This window comes from Pseudophryne corroboree, chromosome 5 (genome assembly GCF_028390025.1).
Source record: "Pseudophryne corroboree isolate aPseCor3 chromosome 5, aPseCor3.hap2, whole genome shotgun sequence".
Taxonomy (NCBI): Eukaryota; Metazoa; Chordata; class Amphibia; order Anura; family Myobatrachidae; genus Pseudophryne; species Pseudophryne corroboree.
The window spans coordinates 109,122,831-109,147,191 of record NC_086448.1 but is presented as its reverse complement, the minus strand read 5'-3'; the positions used below and the strand labels follow the sequence as shown (position 1 = coordinate 109,147,191).

Sequence of the window (24,361 nt, the reverse complement as noted above, 5' to 3'; positions counted from 1 at the left end):
CACTCTTTTCAGGGTCTCTGAACCAAGGAGGAGTAACTCCTCCCATTAAACAATCTAGAGTTGCGGGCGGTGTTCAATGCATTATTTCTTGCCCTGCCTCTGGTACAGAACAGGCCTGTTCAAGTACGGTTAGACAATGCCACCACGGTGGCATATACAAACCATCAAGGTGGCACTCAAAACCGCATGGTAATGATGGAAGTGTCAAAAATCCTACCATCTGCCAGCAATAATCGGCAGTGTTCATTCCGGGCATCCTGAACTGGGAAGCGGACTTCCTCAGTCGCCAGGTCATGCACGCCGGCGAGTGGAGTCTTCATCCAGAAGTCTTTCAACTCCAGACGTAGACCTGATGATGTCTCAACATGGTTCCAGTCTTTGGATCAACGACCAGGGATCCTCAAGCAGCGTTCGTGGACGCACTGGCAATTCCATGGAACTTTCGGCTGCCTTACGTGTTCCCTCCAGTGTCACTCCTGCCCAGGGTCCTGCGAAAGTTTAAACAAGAAGGATGAATACTACTTCTAGTCGCTCCAGTGTGGCCTAGAGGGCATTGGTTCTCAGACCTGCGGGGTCTATCGACAGTGCGTCCCTTGTCTTTATCCGTACCTGGCCAGACTGGCTTTGTTGGCGTGGCTCTTAAAGCATCACTCCTGAGAGCCAAAGGATTCTCTGAGGTGGTCATCCAGATTATGTTAAAAGCCCGTAAACCGGCTTCAGCTCGGATTTATTTCAGGGTCTGGAATTCTTACTTCACATGGTATGCTGATAAGAATGATCACAATCAGAATCAGCTTTATTGGCCAGGTATACTTGCGTATACAGGTTGAGTATCCCTTATCCAAAATGCTTTGGACCAGAAGTATTTTGGATATCGGATTTTTCCGTATTTTGGAATAATTGCATACCGTAATGAGATATCATGGCGATAGGACCCAGGTCTAAGCACAGACTGCATTTATGTTTCATATACACCTTATACACACAGCCTAAAGGTCATTTTAGCCAATATTTTTAATAACTTTGTACATTAAACAAAGTGTGTGTACATTCACACAGTTCATGTATGTTTCATATACACCTTATACACACAGCCTAAAGGTCATTTTAGCCAATATTTTTAATAACTTTGTACATTAAACAAAGTGTGTGTACATTCACACAGTTCATGTATGTTTCATATACACCTTATACACACAGCCTGAAGGTCATTTAATACAATATTTTTAATAACTTTGTGTATTAAACAAAGTTTGTGTACATTGAGCCATCAGAAAACAAAGGTTTTACTATCTCACTTTCACTCAAAAAAGTCCGTATTTCAGAATATTCCGTATTTTGGAATATTTGGATATGGGATACTCAACCTGTACTAGGAATTTGTCTTCGGTTTGCTATACAACAGCCAAGTAGGTAACAGGTAAGCAGGTGTGTGTGGGGGGTGGGGGGTGGAAACAAGTAAAGTCATACAGATAGGTATACTGTAGGGACACAGTGAGTTACATGTACGTCTGGTGCATATGGATTCAGAACTTCCAGGATTCTGGCTTTTCTGCAAGGAGGCCTGGACTTGAGCCTCTTCGCCTGGCCTCCCTCAAGGTTCTCATATCTGCCTTGTCTGTGTGGTTTCAGAGAAAAATTGCGTCTATACCTGACATTCATACATTCACTCAGGGTGTGTTACGGATTCAGCCTCCCTATGTCCCTCCTGTGGATCCATGGGATCTGTCGGTTGTCCTGAATGCCCTGCAAGAGTCTACATTTGAGCCTCTTGAGACCGTGGACCTTAAATGGCTCACGGCCAAGGTCTTGTTTTTACTGGCTATTGCCTCTGCTAGAAGGGTGTCGGACTTAGGCTCATTGTCCTGTCATCCTCCCTTTCTAATATTTTATTGTGACCGGGCAGTTCTTGGAACTCGCCCAGGTTATTTACCTAAGGTCTTTTCACCTTTAACCAAGAGATTGCGGTCCCGGCCTTTATCTCTTCTGATTTGTACTCCAAAGAGCGGTCTTTGGATGTGGTATGGACTATCCGTATATATGTGTTGAGGAATGCCTCAATCAGGAGTTTAGACTCCCTTTTTGTCCTGTTTGGTTTTCACAAACGTGGCTGGCCTGCGAATATGCAAACCTTGGCCAGATACATTAGAATGGTGATTGCACAAGCTTATGCGCAGGCTAGTCTCCCAGCACCTGCTTCTATTAATGCCCATTCTTCTCGGTCTGTTGGACCTTCTTGGGCGGCTCGCCGTGGCACATCCGCTGAACAATTGTGCAAGGTGGCTACGTGGTCCTCAGTGAACACGTTTATTAGGTTCTATGCCTTTGATACTTCTGCCTCCCAGGATGCTTCCTTTGGATGCCGGGTTCTCATACCGCTAAGGCGCATCCCCTCCCTTGAACTGCTTTAGGACATCCCTGATGTTTCCCTGTGGAAACCATAGTACCCTGCTGCAGCAAAGGAGAGTTATAGTAGACTTTACCATTGTTAACTCTCTTTCTGCGAGGTACATTGGGTTCCACAGGGCGCTCGCCCTGACGCACCTTGCTTCTATGGGTTTGTATGGCATTAGCCACTGGTCCCTTCTCCTGTCGTGAGAATGCGGTTCTCTGTGACTAATATCTACCTTATCTCTTACCTGCTCCTGCATTGGACTGGTTAACGAAACTGAGCTCACAGTGCCTGGAGGCTGGATTATAGAGGAGGCCCCAATGCATCCTGGTACAGTCTAAAGCTTTGGCCTGTTGGTGCCTCTCGATCAAGATCCACTATACCCCGATGTTTCCCTGTGGAACCCAGTGTACCTCGCAGAGAGTTAACAAAGGTAAGTCTACCATAACTCTACTTATCAAAATATTAAAAACAACATATATTTCAAATATATTGTATTTTGAAAAAGTTGCTTTAAATAAATAATAAAGCATATTACATTGACCTGCTACGATGCGTGCAGGGTGTTTCATTGCTGGCGACATGGTCTTTTGCTCTAGGATAAACATTATAATATAAATATATATATATATATATATATCTCATTAAATACCGCCACCATGATTACAAAGAACAACAATTAAATACCATACAGAACACATACTTAGAGGAGACGTCAACTTATTTTTAATTTGTATTTTCTAATCATATTCAACAATGTATTGTTTTTTCTGACGCTTTATGGCAGGACTTGCCAGCAGAAATCTCCATCTTACAGATTAATGGATATAACAAAATTCATTATAGGGTATATGGAACAACCTGCGAGATGCAGGCAATGGTGGGATTCTGGCAGGTCTGGCCCTATTTTTAAAGCACTGTTCAGTTAAAAGGCAACACCAACCTAGTGCTGCCTATAAAATAATCGCCATTTGTAAAATACGCCACGATTTCACAACCTATTACATAAACACCTTATTTTTGCTTTTCACCACAGGAGAGCAAATTTAGTATGTAATTACTTTACCTCAATGTCGGTGCCATTGTCATTCCCATTGTCCAGAAATAAATCTGACAGGCGTGTACCATCGGAGAAATCGTGGCCAAAGCTTGGTCGGTTTGTGTCCACAGAATGCCTCCGCCATCTATGCCGAGATGTCTGTAAGTGCATTGAAACTTCTTCACCCAGGCTAGACACAATGGAGCTGATTGAATATGACACATCTGTAAAAGACATAAGCGTGAAATTAAGATAAAATAATGCAATTAATGTGGTTAATCAGCAGTAAATGTCTTTGCAGGCTTCTCTTTACACAAAAGTAAGATATCCACATTAGGCATAATGGAATGCTATGAATATATATTAAAATGAAACACAAATAGGTTAATTGCAATCACTGTGTTCTGTAAGTATGCAGTATATGTACTAATCGGTGTATGAAATACAAAAAAATTACTTTATAAGCCCCAAAGGACTTTTTTGAGTGGTACTTTATCTCTCTCTCCAATGCTTCGTAAATAGACCCCTTAGACACTAAAAGGTCAGTACTCTCTGCACTCTGTCTCTCTCCAAGTTTTGATAAATCTCCACCTATAGCAGAAGCTTTTGCCTGTATACTTAGGGGTGTATTCAATGGGAGGCGCTTGATATCCCGGCTGTCTGGATCCCGGCGCTCTGCATAACAGCGTCGGAATTCCGAACGCCGGGATACCAACAACTATTCTCCCTCTTGGGGTGTCCACGACACTCCTGGATGGAGAATAAATAGCGTAGTGCGCCACCGTGCCCGCAGTGTGGTGAGCCCGCAAAGGGGTTCTTTTGCGCTCGCCCCACTGACGGCATTTCAGCGACCGGGATCCCAGCACCGGTATCCCGAGCGCCGGTCTATCGTAGTAGACCCATATTCAATTCATGTCTGATCCTTTCCGACAGAATGGATCCGACATGTGAGTATTCAATGGCTGGCCAAACCCGACAGGTTTGGCCCATTCCCGACAATGGCAATCCGACTTTTTTAAAGTCGGATTGACGTTGTCGGAAACAGGGCTAAAACCTGTTGGTTTGGCCGCGCTTCCGACAATACACGTGGTGCATTCCGACAGGTTTCCGACTCGGGAAAAAGGGGGCTCGATTTAATAGGTCAGAACCAACAGTCGGAAACTGCCGTCTTTCCGACAAGACAGCAGTTTCCGACTTCAATAGAATATCACATCCACTAAGAACTGGACATTTTAACTAGACTAGTTAACCGCTGCTTGAAATCGAGACGAAAAAACAGCACCCCCCACTCGATGCTTTTCCATTGGAAAAAAAAATCACAATATTTATCAACAACCTGACCACTTATCAAAATTCTGGGACTTTATTGCACATCTTCATCACACACCCTATCGAATGACACTTGTACCATCAAAATCTGTGTTGTCATTTTGGAGTAGTTGCTCTCACAAAGAAATTGCATAGCCGATTAAAAATATAGATTGCTGTACTTCAGACCAACAGTGTGGCCACTATACATATGCAATATCCGCATGTTGCATGGCTGGATCAGTTGTGCCCTCATTAGTGATGGTCTTTCAGCCAGACATACTTTAATTATTCTTTCCAATGTGTTGAAAAAAATATTTATAATTTTTTTTTTATAAATTATGCAACTTATTGCAAAACAACTTGTTTCCAAGAGAATATTTTTCTTGAGAAGCCAGGATGAGATACAGTATACTATATGAAGTTGGCAGATATTCTTTGCATAAGGGGGGTAATTCTGAGTTGATCGCAGCAGGAACTTTGGGGCAGATGTATTAACCTGGAGAAGGCATAAGGAAGTGATAAACCAGTGATATGTGCAAGGTGATAAAGGCACCAGCCAATCAGCTCCAATATGTAAATTAACAGTTAGGATCTGATTGGCTGGTGCCTTTATCACCTTGCACATATCACTGGTTTATCACTTCCTTATGCCTTCTCCAGGTTAATACATCTGCCCCTTTGTTAGCAGTTGAGCAAAACCATGGCCCTCATTCCGAGTTGTTCGCTCGCTAGCTGCCCTCTGGGAGTGTATCTTAACTTAGCAGAATTGCTAACGAAAGATTAGCAGAACTGCTAATAAATATTTTCAAGCAGCTTCTGAGTAGCTCCAGACCTACTCAGCTCAGTCCGTTTATTTCCTGGTTTGACGTCACAAACACGCCCTGCGTTCGGCCAGCCACTCCCCCGTTTCTCCAGACACTCCCGCATTTTTCCCTTACACGCCTGCGTTTTTTAGCACACTCCCGGAAAACGCTCAGTGACCACCCAGAAACGCCCCTTTCCTGTCAATCATTCACCGATCAGCAGTGCGACTGAAAAGCACCGCACGAACACCAGCAAAACTGCTAAGGTTTTCGTTAAATAACTAAGCGCATGCGCCCTGCGCAGCATGCGCATTTAGCAACAAATCGCAGCATAGCGAAAATCGGCAACGAGCGAACAACTCGGAATGACCGCCCATGTGCACTGCAGGGGGGGCAGATATAACATGTGCAGAGAGAGTTCGATTTGGGTGTGGTGTGTTCAATCTGCAATCTAAATTGCAGTGTAAAAATAAAGCAGCCAGTATTTACCCTGCACAGAAACAAAATAACCCACCCAAATCTAACTCTCTCTGCAAATGTTATATCTGCCTCCCCTGCAGTACACATGGGCCCTCATTCCGAGTTGTTCGCTCGCTAGCTGCTTTTAGCAGCATTGCTCACGCTAGGCCGCCACCCTCTGGGAGTGTATTTTATCTTAGCAGAATAGCGAACGAAAAATTAGCAAAACTGCTACTAAGTAATTCTTAGCAGTTTCTGAGTAGCTCCAGACCTACTCACAGATTGCGATCAGCTCAGTCCGTTTAGTTCCTGGTTTGACGTCACAAACACATCCTGCGTTCGGCCAGCCACTCCCCCGTTTCTCCAGACACTCCCATATTTTTCCCTGACACGCCTGCGTTTTTTTGCAAACGCCGGGAAAACGCTGAGTTGCCGCCCAGAAACGCCCCTTTCCTGTCAATCATTTACCGAACAGCAGTGCGACTGAAAAGCGCCGCAGAATCCACAGCAAAACTGCTAAGTTTTGTGTTAAATAACTAAGCGCATGCGCCCTGCGTGCCTTGCGCATGCGCAATTTGCAACAAATCGCAGCATAGCGAAAATCGGCAACGAGCGAACAACTCGGAATGACCCCCATGGTTTTGCTCAACTGCTAACAAAGTTCCTGCTGCGATCAACTCCCAGTTATTGCTTGTGCTGGATACAAAATCTTGAATTTGTTTTTTAAGAGGCAACCTAGCTTCATAAGACACAATGAGATCTATTTACTAAGCCATACACACTTGCCGATAAAATGAGCGACATCGCTTATTTTCTCCCTCCCCGAGTGACGTCGCCCATTTTATTGGCAAGTGTGTATGCCGCCAGCGACGACCGATGCGCGGCCAGCGGGTCGGCAACGATCGTCGCTGTCGCCAGTGCATGCATGCAGGATCTGGACTGTCGTCCACGACCTGCATGCAGGGCTGGCGGAGGCAGATGTGTAGCAAGGTGTCATGGTGCCTGGAGCAAGGTATGTTTCGGCTCCCCAATCCCCTGTACTGAATTGGGGGCGTGGCCACCAGGGCCAGTTTTAGACCTTGTGACATCCAGGGCGAAAGTTTCCTTTGGCCCGCCCCCCCACACACACACACATACACACAGTTCAAGCATAGTGCGCGCCAAAGGCGCGCGTCAAAAAATAGGAGCGTGGCTTCATAGGGAAGGGGCGTATCCACAGTTATGTCCCCTGTAGTTATGGACCCAGTAGTTGTGCCCCCTATAGCTGTGCCCCCTGTAGATTTGCCCTCAGTAGTTGTGCCCCCTGTAGATTTGCCCTCAGTAGTTGTGCCCCATGTAGATTTGCCCCCAGTAGATGTGCCCCTTGTAGCTGTGCCCGGAGTAGATGTGCCCCCTGTAGATTTGCCCCCAGTAGATGTGCCCCCTGTAGCTGTGCCCCCAGTAGGTGTGCCCCTGAGGCGTGACGTCTCTGAGCGATATGAGCGGTCATATTTATCAGTGTGTACAGTCGGCTGCCGACTGGCCGCCCCGTCACAGAGCGACGTCGTCTAATGTGTACGGACCTTTAGATGGAAATAAAGTACCAACCAACCAGCTCCTAACTGTCATTTATCTTACGTCCTAGAGGATACTTTGGTCCATATTAGTACCATGGGGTATAGACGGGTCCACCAGGAGCCATTGGCACTTTAAGAGTTTAATAGTGTGAGTTGGCTCCTCCCTCTATGCCCCTCCTACCAGACTCAGTTTACAAAATGTGCCCGGAGGAGCCAGTCACAGCTAGGGGAGCTCTATAAAGCTTTTTTAGAAAAGTTTTTTTTAGAGTTTGTTTTTTTACAGGGAGGCTGCTGGCAACAGCCTCCCTGCATCGAGGGACCGAGGGGGGGAGCAGTGTCCGCCCTGCAGGGTCTTGAGCCACTGCCTCCGCTGACTGGACATTGAGCTCCAAAGAGGACAGATCGCGCCCCGCCACAGGGGAACGTTCACCCCGGCAGCCAGCCGCCACCCCCTCAATGAGCTGAAGTGTGGCGAGTTAGTCACTGTCCCCCCTTACAAGCGGGGGGTCAGTGTGAAGAGGGCAGCTTAAGGGTGGGAGCGCGGTATTAAGCACGCTCCCGGATGGCTCAGCGGTACTGCGGTGCGGCGCTGTGAGGGGTGCCCTGAGCCAGCAAGGTACCCTACACTGACCAATTCCAGCCTGTCGGGGTCCGTGGTTCTCAGCCAGCACAAAATTCCTCAGGCCAGTATAGTCTTCAAGAGCGGGAAGACAGCGCCATTGAAAGGCCGGTGCTTCTCCTCAGAGAGGACTCAGCAGCATTTTTCCTGCCTGCAATCACTACTGGTGGATGTCCAGGTCCCTCCAGTGCAACTCCAGCTATCTGTACGGTACCAGGGGGTTGTAGAAGGCGGGGGAGGCTGTGTATAGACTGTGTCACCTATTAAGGGACACAGTCAGCGCGGGTTAGGTTCTTCCTATACCTCTAATAGCGCTGCATGTGGGTTGGCTCCAATCTCTGTGTCTCTCTGCCATTCTTGGGGGGAAATCTCTGTCTAGTGAATACCCTGTGTGTTTGTGGGGTGTTTGGTGTGTGTGACAACATGTCTAGGGACACTTTCATATGCTGCAGAGGATTTGTCTTCCCAGGAAGACTCCAGTCTCCAGGCTGTCCAAACAGGTGGTGTTGCCAGTCCCGGGATCTACCGCGTTGAAGGACCCGGCAGATCGCAAGGTGGACGCTACGCTAAAATCCATTTACATGGCTTCCGGGGCTATATTACGGCCTACTATAGCCTGTGCTTGGATTGCAAAAGCAAATGCCGGGTGGTCAATCACTCTGCAGGAGGAGTCGACTTCGCTGGATAAAGATGACGGTAATCTATTTTTACGCCATATTCAGGATTCTGCAGGGTTCCTGGTAGATTCCATGAAGGACCTGGGTTCCATGACTGCGGGGATCTCCTCCATGTCCGTCTCGGCTCGCAGGGGTCTCTGGCTGCGCCAGTGGCCTGCGGACGCAGAATCCATGAAGAGCGTGGAGGGCCTACCCTATACAGGTCAGGCCCTCTTTGGGGAGACGCTGGATGCGTGGACTGCCACGGCTACCGCGGGTAAGTCTCCTTTTCTCCCCTCAGTTGCACCGGCTACGAAGAAGCCTTTTACACCAGCCACGTCACAGTCCTTTCGGCCCGCGAGGCCTAGAAAGAACAAGCCTTCGAACACCTTCTTCAGATGTGGTCGTGTCAAAGGAAAGAAACCAGCTTCCGCAGGTTCCCAAACCAAGAAGCCCGCATCTGATACCCCTAAGTCCTCCGCATGACGGTGGACAGCTAGACCTGGAGGAGGGTCAGGTGGGGGCAAGACTCCGGCAGTTCAGCCACGTCTGGGTGTCGTCTGGCCTGGGTCCAGGATATAGTGTCCAGAGGGTACAGACGGTACCTTACCGTTTCTTCAAATCAGGCTTGCCAGTTCTGCTGGCAGACAGAACAATTCTCTGGAGGCCATCAGAAAATTGGTGGTGTCAGAGGTCATTGTTCCAGTTCCACCTCAGCAGTGGAACAAGGGTTATTATTTGAACCTTTTTGTATTACCAAAGCCGGATGGTTCGGTACGGCCTTTTCTAAACTTAAAGTCTTTGAACCCTTACCTCAGGGAGTTCAAATTCAAGATGGAATCTCTGAGAGCTGTCATCTCAGGACTGACGGAGGGGGAGTTCCTGGTGTCTCTAGACATCAAGGATGCCTACCTCCACATTCCCATTTGGTCGCCGCATCAGGCATATCTCAGGTTTGCACTGTTGGACGATCATTATCAGTTTCAGGCGCTGCCGTTTGGCCTCTCCACAGCACCAAGGATCTTCACCAAGGTGATGGCGGAGATGATGGTTCTCCTCCGCAAACAAGGGGTGAACATAATTCCATATCTGGACGATCTCCTAATCAAGGCGTCGTCCAGGAAGAGGTTGTTACGATCCATCGCGCTCACGACACAGTTGTTCAGGAAGCACGGCTGGATCCTGAACCTTCCAAAGTCTCATCTGGAGCTGTCTTTCCTGGGAATGATCCTCGACACGGAAGTGCAGAGGGTCTTTCTCCCGGTGGAGAAAGCATTGGTGATTCAAACAATGGTCCAGGATGTCTTAAAGCCTACCGGGGTATCGGTTCATCAATGCATCCGCCTTCCGGGGAAGATGGTTGCCGCCTACGAGGCTCTGCAGTATGGCAGGTTTCATGCTTGACCTTTTCAGCTGGACATCTTGGACCAGTGGTCGGGCTCTCACCTACACATGCACAAGAGGATACGCCTGCCTCCGAAAGCCAGGATTTCACTCCTCTGGTGGCTACAACTTCTACACCTTCTGGAAGGCCGAAGGTTTGGAATTCAGGACTGGATCCTTTTAACCACAGATGCAAGTCTAAGAGGTTGGGGAGCAGTCGCTCTGGGGGAAACCTTTCAGGGAAGGTGGTCGAATCAAGAATCCCTTCTCCCAATAAACATCCTGGAGCTAAGGGCCGTGTACAACGCCCTTGTGCAAGCAGCACACCTTCTACAGGCTCGGGCTGTTCAGGAGCAGTCGGACAACGTGACCACAGTGGCCTACATAAACCGACAAGGCGGAACGAAGAGCAGGGCTGCCATGTCAGAGGTATCAAAAATCCTCCTCTGGGCAGAAAGGCACGCGGTGGCGATGTCAGGAATCTTCATTCCGGGTGTAGACAACTGGGAAGCAGACTGCCTCGGCAGACACGATCTCCATTCAGGAGAGTGGGGCCACCATCCGGAGGTGTTCGAGGAGGTAACCGGTTGGTGGGGGGTTCCTCACATAGACATAATGGCCTCCCGCCTCAAAAAGAAGCTGCGGAGGTACTGTTCCAGGTCGAGAGACCCACAGGCAGTGGCGGTGGATGCACTGGTGACACCGTGGGTGTTCCCATCAGTGTATGTGTTCCCTCCACTTCCTCTGATACCAAGGGTTCTTCAACTGGTAAGAAGAACAAAGGTTCTGGCAATCCTCATTGCTCCGGACTGGCCAAGGAGGGCTTGGTACGCGGATCTACTGGATCTTTTGCTGGAAGATCCAAGGCCGTTACCTCTTCGGCAGGATGTGCTACTGCAGGGGCCGTTCGCTTATCAAGACTTCCCATAGCTACGTTTGACGGCATGGTGGTTGAACGCCAGATCTTAGCTCGGAAGGGTATCCCGAGTGAGGTCATTCCTACCCTGATACAGGCTAGAAAGAGGGTAACGTCTAAACATTACCATCGCATTTGGAAAAAATATGTTTCTTGGTGCGAGTCCAAGAAATTTCCTGCGGTGGAGTTTCAACTTGGACGTTTTCTCCTTTTCCTGCAAGCAGAGGTAGATATGGGTCTGAGATTGGGCTCAATCAAGGTCCAGATCTCTGCTTTGTCCATTTTCTTTCAAAAATAATTGTCTGTCCTCCCTGAGGTTCAGACCTTTTTGAAAGGGGTTCTGCACATCCAGCCTCCCTTTGTGGCGCCGACGGCACCCTGGGATATTGATGTGGTGTTGCAGTTCCTGCAGTCTGCTTGGTTTGAGCCTCTACAGGAGGCTGATCTCAAGTTTCTCATGTGGAAGGCGGTCACTTTGTTGGCCTTGGCTTCTGCTCGACGTGTGTCGGAATTGGGGGCTTTATCTTGTAAAAGTCCCTATCTGATCTTCCATGAAGACAGTGCGGAACTTAGGACTCGTCCACAGTTCCTGCCTAAGGTTGTATCGGCTTTCCATATCAACCAACCTATTGTGGTGCCAGTGGCTACTGACTCCTCAATTGCTTCAAAGGCCTTGGATGTAGTGAGGACTTTGAAGATTTATGTGAAGAGGACAGCTCGTCATAGGAAATGTGACTCTCTGTTTGTCCTGTATGATCCCAAGAAAATTGGGTGTCCTGCTCCTAAGCAGTCGATTTCAGGCTGGATCAGGTTCACTTTCCAGCATGCTTATTCCACGGCAGGATTGCCGTGTCCAAAATCTGTAAAGGCCCACTCTGCTCGTAAAGTGGGCTCTTCCCGGGCGGCTGCCAGGGGTGTCTCGGCTGTACAACTCTGCCAAGCGGCTACTTGGTCTGGGTTGAACACGTTTGCCAAGTTTTACAAGTTCGATACTTTGGCCTCTGATGACCTCAAGTTTGGTCAAGCAGTGTTGCAGGAGCCTTCGCGCTCTCCCTCCCGTGCTGTAAGCTTTGGTACATCCCCATTATACTAATATGGACCCCAGCATCCTCTAGGACGTAAGAGAAAATAGGATTTTAATTACCTACCGGTAGGCGCCTGCCCACCGCTGTGTTTTCCTGCATTGGTTTTTATAGTTCAGTACTGCCTGGTTCCCAGGTAAGTTCTGCGTTATTTACTGTTTCAGCTGTTGCTGAGTTGTGTCGGCATGTTAGCTGGATTTGCCTGTTGTGTGAGCTGGTATCAATCTCGCCACTATCTGTGTAATTCCTTCTCTCAAAGTATGTTGTCTCCTCGGGCATAGTTTCTAGACTGAGTCTGGTAGGAGGGGCATAGAGGGAGGAGACAACCCACACTATTAAACTCTTAAAGTGCCAATGGCTCCTGGTGGACCCATCTATACCCCATGGTACTAATATGGACCCCAGTATCCTCTACGGACTATGAGAAAAGGATTTAATTAAAATCCTATTTTCTCAAACCCAGCCTGTGACATGGTAGTTAGGAGCTGATTGGCTGGTTCTTTATCTCCGTCCACTTTATCTCCGTTCAAGGCTTAGTAAATAGACCCTAATAACTCCATGGGGGAAAGGTATCAATCCTTGGAGAGAGCTGTGCTTGCAAAATGACTAGATGCTGACTAGTTGGTATTTTGGGTGGGATGTATCAAGCATCATATTTTTTGAATGCTGTTACTCAACACATGTATATCGGCATTTACTAACGCTGTATGCATGAATATTTCAGCAAAGGACAGCTCTCCCGATGAGACCTGTTCTTTATGGTGTGGGGACTCCCAGGTTTATGACCTGGAAACCAGTCTTCGTATGAGTCATACCCTCGGCTCCAAGCTCTGGAACGTATCGTGTTCCGGGGCTTGGTACATATGCAGAAAGAGGCCAAACCTCAGAGAATGGCATTTTTGGAGGTTTGACCGCAAAATATGCTTTGATGCATTCCGCTATGTGAACTGGTGTTTGGGCCAGGGACCACTGATTGCTGATTTTACAGCTAGTTCACACACAATATATACACAACCCTGGGCCTGATTTTCTGCAGTTGTGCTAATATTGTCGCTCTGTGTATGTATCTCAGTCGCACTGTGCATCTGCTGCAACGGTTAGAGAGAGGATTTATTCGTAAAGCGTTTGACAGGCAGGGAACGTTTGGGAGAGATAACGGGGGATTAGTAGCAAAAATGTAGATGTGTTTTGACAGGGCGTGTCTCAACCTGCGACCCATAGGTAGCTGGAAGAGCTCCGACGTCTTACTTCGTACACCCATACTACGCCACCATAGGACTATGCAGAACTTCAATAACTGATCTGTGACCGACACTGCATCTCTGTACGCAGCCGCTGGGATTGCATGGGTGCCTCAATACAAATCCTGGCTGCTGCTGAATGTGCATATTTTCGCACAGTTACTGTGTACAAACACAGGCTTCACATAGAGGGTGTGAACCTTCCAGGGGGTGATAGTGAAATGCCAGCTTCTCCACAGTGACCGGGAGCCGGGTGCCGCACTGTCACTTTATCATGCTGTCACTGAGGAGGATCCGGCAGTGCAAGGACAGACTCTGCACTCAGTAGCGGATCTTGCCACGGGCAAGCAGGACTATTGCCCGGGGCGCCGCACCATGGCAAGATCCGCTGCTGCTGTTAGTGCTGTGCCCCCCCGCTGCCCGCTGCCCCCCGCCGTGAAGGGAACTAGATGCGTAGCGTCTAGTTTCCCTTCGTGGAGAGGACCTTTACTGTGCGGTGCGTGATTACGTCATCGCGCACCGCACAGCAAAGGTCCTCTCCACGAAGGGAACTAGACGCGTAGCGTCTAGTTTCCCTTCGTGGAGAGGACCTTTGTTGTGCGGTGTGCGATGATGTCATCGTGCATTGCACATCATTTCAGCCACGCCCCTTTTGCCCGCCTGGGGCGCTGCAAACCCTGGAGCCGGCCCTGTCTGCACTCTCAAATGCTGGGCACACCCATGGAGTTATGTAAGCGGGACTTCATGTGAGGCCATGCCCCTTCCTATGTAACCACACCCACTTTTTTGGATGTACACTCCTTTGGGGCATGCAGTGGGGCTACATAGTGTTCCCCAGTACCACCACTGTGTGCAAAGACGCAGCTGCGAATGCATTGGTGTACATCTCAGAATCAGGACCTCTGCTGTGAGGCCAATGGGGAGGCAGTGAAATGACCGGCGGACGCGATTCCGGCAGTCAATATACCGGTGCCGGAATCCCGACACAAGCTGCAAATCTGGCGGTCGAAGTCCCGACCGCCGGCTGGTTCCCCCGCTTGGGTGGTGGTCCACACCACCACCCGATGGGGAATAGAACCCTGTGACGACCGAAAGTCGCCACCGAGCCCGATGCGTGGCGAGTGCAGTGAGCCCACAAGGAGACATGCTGCGCTCGCCGCCAGGATCCTGGCGACGGTCTTCTGACCGCTGGGATCCCAACCGCCGGGATCTCATACTGATCCCGGCCAATGCTCTGTAGTTCACGGGCTAGTTGGAACTCTTTATTTCACTTTAATCTGTAGTAGCAGCAAAAGAAAGAGGACACAGACATGGGGGGCCCCAAACACCAGCCTGCACTTGTGGCCCCCGCTCATAAACATTTTTATGCAGAATACATGGTGAGAAAAAAACACCCAGAATAATGCTAAGATATATGAAATGTAAATGACTCTGTATCTTGGGTAAGCAGTACATGTAGCTTATAATTGAAAGTGTCGGCTTAGACATTCAAAGCATATTATGAGCTTGTCAAGCCTCACTCGTACAAGAGAACATTAAATTAGGCTGAGGTTCTGTACTGAATAGAAGAGAAGAATAAATATATTTTAGTAAGTATCTTTCCTGACTGCTCTGATAATAACAGAATTAAATGCTGTTACACAGATTAATATCACCATAAACATTTACCAAGCAATATTTGGAGTAGTATTTGAAATTGCCTATATGTATAATGTATTAACTTAGATATCATTTTTACAGTGAGGCCCAGGTGCTTTGTACTCAGATGTGACAAACACAGTTTCATCTAAATAATATCGGGTAATGAAAATATTGTAACCTGTCTGGACTAAAACTGTACCATGGCAAGTGAAAGTAAAATGCTATTATATAAAACACCATATACCGGTGATTCCCAAAGTGGGTGCTGGGGCACCCTGGGGCATTTGCAGGGGGGCCCTGGGTTGGTGGCCCAGGATCAATTAAAATTATTTATGGTCAATGTAATAGGCAAAACGTGCTGGTGGCTTCCAATAATAAAATATTTGGACAAAGAGAAGCAAATCCGCTCCCTCCCCACATGACTGAACTTAAGGATGACATATAAACACAAAATTTCTTAGTTTAATATTTGTTTCTGAATTTCTCAATTTATGGCCTAGAGGTGCCGTGAAAAATGTTCTCATACTCTAGGACGCCACGATTTAATGTTTGGTAACCACTGTCATAGACAAAGTATAACAGTAAAGAGACATAGGGCTAGTAGATGCAGAGCCGGCCCTAACCAATATGATGCCCTAGGCAAGATTTTGGCTGGTGCCCCCTAGCACCACCGCTGGTTCCGCCTCTGACCTTGCACCTATTTCCCAGTACCATCACCCATCACCCATAACAGTCCTTATTCTGGTGTTTGTACCACCTATATTTTAAATAGGAACAGTTCGCACATTTGGCACACAGCCCAAAAAGGGGTGTGTTTAAGCTGGCAAGGGGCATGGCCACACAATAGTAACCCCAATTCCAAATACGCCACACAGTACTGCAACTATATTCACATTTGATCATGCGATAGTGTCCATAATTCATATTACATCCCACAGTAGTATCACTTTACCTTATAAACGTTACTCCTCACAGTAGAGCCCCTTATTCACATTACATCACACTGAATTGCTCCTTATTCACATTACACCACACCCTATTGCTCTTTATTCACATTAGACGACATAGTAGTGCCCTTTCTATATGCAACGACACATAGAAGAGCACCTTATACACATAATGCCACAGAGTAATGCCACTTACACATATGAGACACATTATTAATGTCCTTATAAACATAATGCACTTTACGCATTATGACAACCTTTATTAATGTCCTTTTACACATAATGTCCCTTACACATATGCCGCACATTATTAGTGCCCTTATACGCATAATGACACACATACAGTAGTACCCTGTTACACATATGCCGCCCATTATTAATGCCCTTATACACATAATGACACGCATAGTGCCCCTTACACAAATGTTGCACATTATTAATGCATTTTTCTATGACACACATAATGCTCCTAACACATATTCTGAACACTACTGCACAACCAACCCACTCACATGCACACAGCACTCACAATGCCACTAACACTGTGATGTCTGCCTCTGCTTGGATACAGATGTGTCCTCATAAATCTTGCCTCAATGCTAATGTTGGGCACCTTTTTTTATGAAAATGCATCTTATTTACATTGCTATGTGGCTAGGATGCACAAGCAGCTTCTGCTGATTAAAATGATATGCAGCATGCCTATACACTGTGCGAGACTGTGGATGTATCTGCATATGAAATGTTACACACAGAATATAGGCATGCTGCATGTCATTTTAATCAGCAGAAGCTGCTGATGCCCCTAGGCATATCAAATGCCCTAGGCAATTGCCTAGTTTGCCTATGCCTATGGCCGGCTCTTAGTAGATGCATCAGTGATAAAATGGAAAGTGATAAACTACCAGCCAACCAGCTCCTATCATTTTTCAAACAGGGCCTGTGACATGGTAGTTAGGAGCTGATTGGCTGGTACTTTTTCTCTATTTTATCAGCGTCACTTTACTGCACTGGGGTCACAGCAGCATATGGGCGACCCGGTGCCCAACAGCGCTCACCGGAGCAGCGGACACTGGCTCCTGGGGCTGGTAAGTATGTTTTTTTTTTTATAACACTGTAATCAGCTCGTGTGTCCGTCGGACACACATAGCTGATCACACTGCCAAGTCCCCGCATGGCTTTCTCTATTTCAGAGAAAGCTGGGCAAAAGGGTGCACATCGCAGTGCTGCCCTGTGAATTCGCCAGCCTGAGCTGGCGATATTATCACAGGGCACACTGCGGTATTATTTTACTTTTTTTTATAGTAAGTTCGGACCAGATCGCATTTCCCATTATAAGTATGGGGAATGTGATCTGGGTTACTAAATAAATGTTTTCATGAAAACTGCTCCAAATGCCCTTTAATACATTTAAGTGATACTAAAATAATGTGAAAAGGGTGTGAAAACACAATTTTTCACATTATTTTAGTAAAAATATTGTTAATAAATGGTCCCCTATATCTGGCCAAATGGAGCAGGGGGAGGACAAGAGCTGCGGGTGGAGTAACTATGGAAGCAGAATAGACACACAGCCAGCCCTAACCAATTTGATGCCCTAGGCAAGCTTTTGGCTGGTGCTTATTAGCACCGCTGCTAGTTCGGCCTCTGACCCAGCACCCAGCAGCACAGATCACAGCAGCAGCCAGAAACACCCATCACGCACAGCAATCCTCATCCCAAGAGCCATAAACTAGACATTTTAGTGCCCTGTACTAGCAGGAGCATTGGCGCCCCCACCCTTCATATTTTAGATAGGGACAGTGGTTGTACCTTATTCACGTTACACCTCGCAGTAGTGTCCGTTATGCACATTACACCACCTCGTATTGCTCCTTATTCACATTACACCATACCATATTGCTTGTTAATCACATTACACAACCCCGTAATGCTCCTTATTCACATTACACCACATCATATTGCTCCTTATTCACATTACACCACACTGTATTGCTCCTTATTCACATTACACTGCACCATATTGCTCCTTATTCACATTACACCACCTCGTATTGCTCCTTATTCACATTACACCACCCCTTATTGCTCATTCACATTACACCACCCTGTATTGATCTTTATTCACATTACACCACCCTGTATTGCTTCTTATTCACATTACACCATGCCATCTTGCTCCTTATTTACATTACACCGCCCCATATTGCTCCTTATTCACATTACACCATACCTTATTGCTCCTTATTCACATTATACCACACCGAATTGCTCCTTATTCACATTATACCACACTGTATTGCTCTTTATTCACATTAGACGACACAGTAGTGCCCTTTCTATATGCAAAGACACATAGAAGAGCACCTTATACACATAATGCCACAGAGTAATGCCACTTACACATATGAGACACATTATTAATGTCCTTATAAACATAATGCACTTTACGCATTATGACAACCTTTATTAATGTCCTTTTACACATAATGTCCCTTACACATATACCGCACATTATTAGTGCCCCATACGCATAATGACACACATACAGTAGTACCCTGTTACACATATGCCGCACATTATTAATGTCCTTATACACATAATGACACGCATAGTGCCCCTTACACATATGCTGCTCATTATTAATGCATTTTTATATGACACACATAATGCTCCTTACACATATTCTGAACACTACTGCACAACCAACCCACTCACATGCACACAGCACTCACACTGCCACTAACACTGTGACCTCTGCCTCTGCTTGGATACAGATGTGTCCTCATAAATCTTGCCTCAATGTTAATGTTGGGCACCTTTTTTTTATTACACCGCCCCGGTGCCAGCTAATTATTTCCCCGTTTCTTTATAACTGTATCATGTGCAATGTTCTGCTCACAGGGGTAGAAACAGGTGAAATGGGGATTACTGTTTTCTGTGCTACAGTGCGAGTCCATATACAGTATACAGCTGTAAGATGGCGTGTATCACAGACATCCACTCATCCTGCACCTTCACTGGCATCTACTTTTATAGTACACACAATTCATGTATGTTTCATATACACCTTATAAACACAGCCAGAAGGTCATTTAATACAATATTTTTAATAACTTTGTGTATTAAACAAAGTTTGAGTACATTGAGTCATCAAAAACAAAGGTTTCACTATCTGACTCTCACTCAAAAAAGTCCGTATTTCGGAATATTCCGTATTTCGGAATATTTGGATATGGGATACTAAACCTGTATACAAGTTTTCCATTCATTATAGGGATTAATGATCCTTCCCCTCCCTACATGCACTCTGTTTACTGAGATGAGAAATGCCCATTGGCTTTATGAGCAAAAAGTATCAAAATTCCAATAGTTCACAAATGTTCTATTCCTTTTCCTAAAAGATGTCTTTAGGGTAAAAACTGTATACTTTGTAGATTATTTTATAGAATTTCAAGTTACCTAAAAAATAAATAAGTAAAAGGTCGGAGCAATTCAAACTATGATACAATTTAATCTTCAGACAGTGATTTGGGGTCTATTTACTAAGCCTTGGAGAGAGATAAAATGGGTAGAGATAAAGTACCAGCCAATCAGCTCCTAACTGCCATGTTACAGGCTGTGTTTGAAAAATGACAGGAGCTACTTTATCTCCGTCCACTTTATCTCTGTCCAAACCTTAGTAAATAGACCTCACTTGTTGTCTTGTGTTGACAGGTAATTGGAGACTATCAAATTGGCCAAAAGACACCAAATTGTGATCCAAGCTAAATGTATTGCTTAACCTTATTTTTCAGATTTAGAAATTATGCTGGAAATAAAATAAAAAAAATAAAAAATGAAAAACACATGAATATAAATTGTTCCATGAACAAGTTTAGTTAGTTGTGGAATAACTGCAGCACAAAAAAGCCCAAAGTTCACATAAGAAGAAAAAAAAAATCTTTCATAAGGTCCAAAGTTATAAATTATGCATAACATAAATGTTAATCTAAAATAATAATCACATTGCTTCTGGTATGTAATAATTGAAGTAGCAATACATTCTTCAAACCATTAGAACAAAGTCTAGTAATTAGACATGTGAAAAATTATACAAAAAGCGGGAAATGTAGTTGCAGCCTTTTTAATTTAATTTTTTTTTCAAAAGATGAAAACGGTTAATGAGTTTCTGAACCATAGAAGAAACTATCTGCAAGAAATATAATGAACTTTATTACGTATGCCTGCTGAAGCTTGACATTTTGCACCAATTATTTGAAGGTTAGATGTAATAATACATTATTTCCATGAAAGGTGTGCCTTTCCAATGCATATAGATATACTGTGTACTTAAGGTTTGCCCTTCAGTTTATTAAACCTGGAGATGAACTAATTCTAAATGATGTAACATAAGTAACTGACCATTTACAGTATATGGTCACATAATATATACACATCTCTCCGTACAATGGTGCTGAGGGGAGGGGGGCGGCGCCATCTTCCCAGTGACAGCTTTTGGGAAGACGGCTGCTGTACTTTAAAAGCAAAGACTATGGCACTGTGCCAAAGCCTTTGCTCTCTAGTGCACATGCACCATCTTCCCATATATCACTGGCAAGATGGTGCCAGCCGGGGAGGACAGACCTGCTTTCTGAACAACCAAGGTAGGAAGCAGGTGCCCTCCCGACGCACTACCTGCCCCCCCCCCCCCCTTGAATAAATGCTCCTCAGGAGGCGTAGACACTTATTCAGGCCACGCCCACGTTACAGCACAGTACTTTTTTTGTAAATACATATGACATCCTAAATATCATTGCTTTAGAAAAAAGAGTATGACACGCATTTACAGAATAAGGGCCGTTGTCCTGCACACAGAGGATCAGTGTATCACTGAAAGATCCCCATACTCTGCCGTGACCTTTAATATCCTTATCATTTACACTAGTGTATGTGTATAAAGTTACCACATACCAGAAGCAAATTGCTGCTCCCTTCCCCTAAGGAAAGTATAATCCGGCAGAAGACTGATGTCAGCACTGCAAACACCACATTGCAGCATAGTTCTTTTTATATATTTCATTGAATCTTGTTACGTGCAAGAGAAATGCTTTACATAGGCACTGTAATTGAATTCCAGAGTGCTGAATGAAGTCTGTACTGCACTGTCTATACTCTATACACATCCAGATCACATATGACTGCCTACTCTCTGATGGCACCACAGAGAAAGTAACACTCATATGTTTTGATATAGATAATAAAAAAATTCGGAATTGCGGCTTTTTAATGTTGAAATTTTTTCCTGAGTTAGGTGCATTGGGGGTCATTCTGACCCTATCACACGCTGTGCTTCGTCGCAGCCGTGCGATCGGGTCGGAACAGCACTGCGCCTGCATTGCGCAGGCACGTTGTTGCCCGGTGACAGCAGTCGCCGGGCAGCGGCGCCGCTAGCAAAGAAAGTGGTCGCAGCGGTGACCGCAAGAAGATTGACAGGAGGAAGGCGTTCTGGTCCGTCAACTCACCGTTTTCTGGGCGTGAAGATCCGAACGCAGACGTGTCGAGGCGTTTGGAGGGCGGATGTCTGACGTCAATTCCGGGAGCTGCAACGCTGGATTCATCGCACAGGGTAAGTAAGTCTATACGCAACACCACACAGTAGAGCACCTTATACACATAATGCCACACATTAGTATGCCTTTATACACATAATAGCACACAGTAATGCCCCTTACACATATTACACACATTATTAATGTCCTTGTAAACATAATGCACCTTACACATTATGCCAACCTTTATCAATGCCCTTATACACATAATGTCCCTTACACATCTGCTGCACATTATTAATGCCCTTATACACATAATGACACACATAATGTCCCTTACACATATGCTGCACATTATTAATGCCCTTATACACATAATGACACACATAGTGCCCCTTACACATATGCCGCCCTTATACACATGACACACATAGTACCCCTAACACATATGCCGCACATTATTAATGCATTTATACACATTACACACATAATGCCCCTTACACATATGCCAAATACTATTGCACAACCAACCCAATCACACACAGCACTCACACGGCCAATTACACTGTGACTTCTGCTTGGATACAGATGTGTCCTCATAAATCTTGCCTCAATGCACCATGCAGCAGAAAATGCCTGGCGTGGGTCAGCTGGCAGCTCTGCTAACGTTGGGCGCCTTTTTTTATGAAAATGCATCTTATTTGCATTGCTATGTGTCTAGGATTCACAAGCAGCTTCTGCTGATTAAAATGATATGCGGCATGTCTATATACTGTGTGCGACTGTGGCTGTATAAGCATACGAAATGCTACACACAGATTATAGGCATGCCGCATATCATTTTAATCAGCCCCTAGGCATTTGCCTAGTTTGCCTTTGCCTAGAGCCGGCTCTGCCACCGACAACTATGTTTCAAAAGACTGAAATGGATACAGTCTATGACATCACCCCTCAGCCACAGCTCCATTATGATGTTCTATATGATGTCATAATGGAAGCCAGGAAGTGGCTGGGACCTTATTAGAGACAATTTGTGCAGGATAACAATTACATTTCCCTGTTGTGTAAACAAATAACTGACAAAAATGAAATTATGTGTATTTAGATGTTGTGAGTTTGGTGTGTGGTCCCCCCTGGATTTGGTGTGGCCGGGCAGCCTTGGGGTAGCACAGCATAAAATTTATTTAGAACATTTGTAACACTCCTATTTATTTTTCCACTAACACTAGTCTTTGGAGTATTTTACTAACACCCTTATTTATGTATCATAGTTCCTGCTTTCTTATTAACACGTACTAACACTTTAATATCTCAATGGTGTGCTGCCCTGGGGTGGTTGGGCCCGAGCCAGCTTTGTGGGGTCCGCACCCTGGACTTATACTTAGTATTAGGGACCTCCAGCAATAGAGGTCATCCCCTATAGCAGCCACCTAGCCTGTAGAGATTTATATTCTCACATGTACTTATGAAATGTAAAAATCCACGGTGAGATAGACTGGAGGCACCCAGTGGGGAATAGAACAATTGCTAGGGTCTGTAGCAGAGGCGTAACAAGGGTAGGGTGAGTGGGGCACGTGCCCTGGGCGCCTTGGCAGGCCCAGGAGAGGGGGGCGCCACCGGGGCCAGGGCATCATGCCCCACTCGTCCCCATCACGCCGAAATGTGAGGGGAGGAGAGCGCAGAGCAGCGCTGCGTGTGTCCGGTCTCCGGCGTCAGCCAATCAGAGCTTGCGGACCGGCTCCTGATTGGCTGCCGGTCGGCGAGCTCTGATTGGCTGGCGAACCGGTGCCACACAGCCGCCGGAGCCCGGGAGCGGTGAGGGGAAGGAGAGGCGATGCGCTGCGCTCTCCTCCCTCACAGACACAACAGGCAGTGAGTGACCGGGGGGGTGGGGGCGCACAGTGGGGCATGTATCTGGCACAGTGGGGCATGTATCTGGCACAGTGGGGCATGTATCTGGCACAGTGGGGCATGTATCTGGCACAGTTGGGCATGTATCTGGCACAGTGGGGCACAGTGGGGCATGTATCTGGCACAGTGGGGCATGTATCTGGCACAGTGGGGCATGTATCTGGCACAGTGGGGCATGTATATGGCACTGTGGGGCAATGTATCTGGCACTGTGGGGCAATGTATCTGGCACTGTGGGGCAATGTAACTGGCACTGTGGGGCAATGTAACTGGCACTGTGGGGCATGTATCTGGCACAGTGGGGCATGTATCTGGCACTGTGGGGCAATGTATCTGGCACTGTGGGGCATTGTAACTTGCACTGTGGGGCATGTATCTGGCACTGTGGGGCATGTATCTGGCACAGTGGGGCATGTATCTGGCACTGTGGGGCAATGTATCTGGCACTGTGGGGCAATGTATCTGGCACTGTGGGGCAATGTATCTGGCACTGTGGGGCAATGTAACTGGCACTGTGGGGCAATGTATCTGGCACTGTGGGGCAATGTAACTGGCACTGTGGGGCAATGTAACTGGCAATGTAACTGGCACTGTGGGGAAATGTATCTGGCAATGTAACTGGCACTGTGGGGCAATGTATCTGGCACTGTGGGGCATGTATCTGGCACTGTGGGGCATGTATCTGGCACTGTGGGGCATTGTATCTGGCACTGTGGGGCAATGTAACTGGCACTGTGGGCCATTTTCAGTGGCCACACCCCTTCTGGTGCGTGGCCACACCCCTTCTGGAGTGTGACCATGCCCATTTTTCGACCGCATGCTTCTTTTGCTGTTTTTTTTTTTTTTTTTGGGGGGGGGGGGGGGGCATTTTCCA

The 24,361-nt window shown here is 46.5% G+C and overlaps 1 protein-coding gene across 1 annotated transcript in view; it reads right to left on the bottom strand.

Annotated features, from left to right (window-relative positions):
- Positions 1 to 24,361, bottom strand: part of PLXDC2 (plexin domain containing 2) — a 1,323,386-nt gene that overhangs the window by 946,533 nt on the left and 352,492 nt on the right. Inside the window, exon 2 of the mRNA XM_063921556.1 lies at positions 3,459 to 3,655. Coding sequence (XP_063777626.1) covers positions 3,459 to 3,655 — 197 coding nt within the window. The remainder of the gene's footprint in view (positions 1 to 3,458; positions 3,656 to 24,361) is intronic.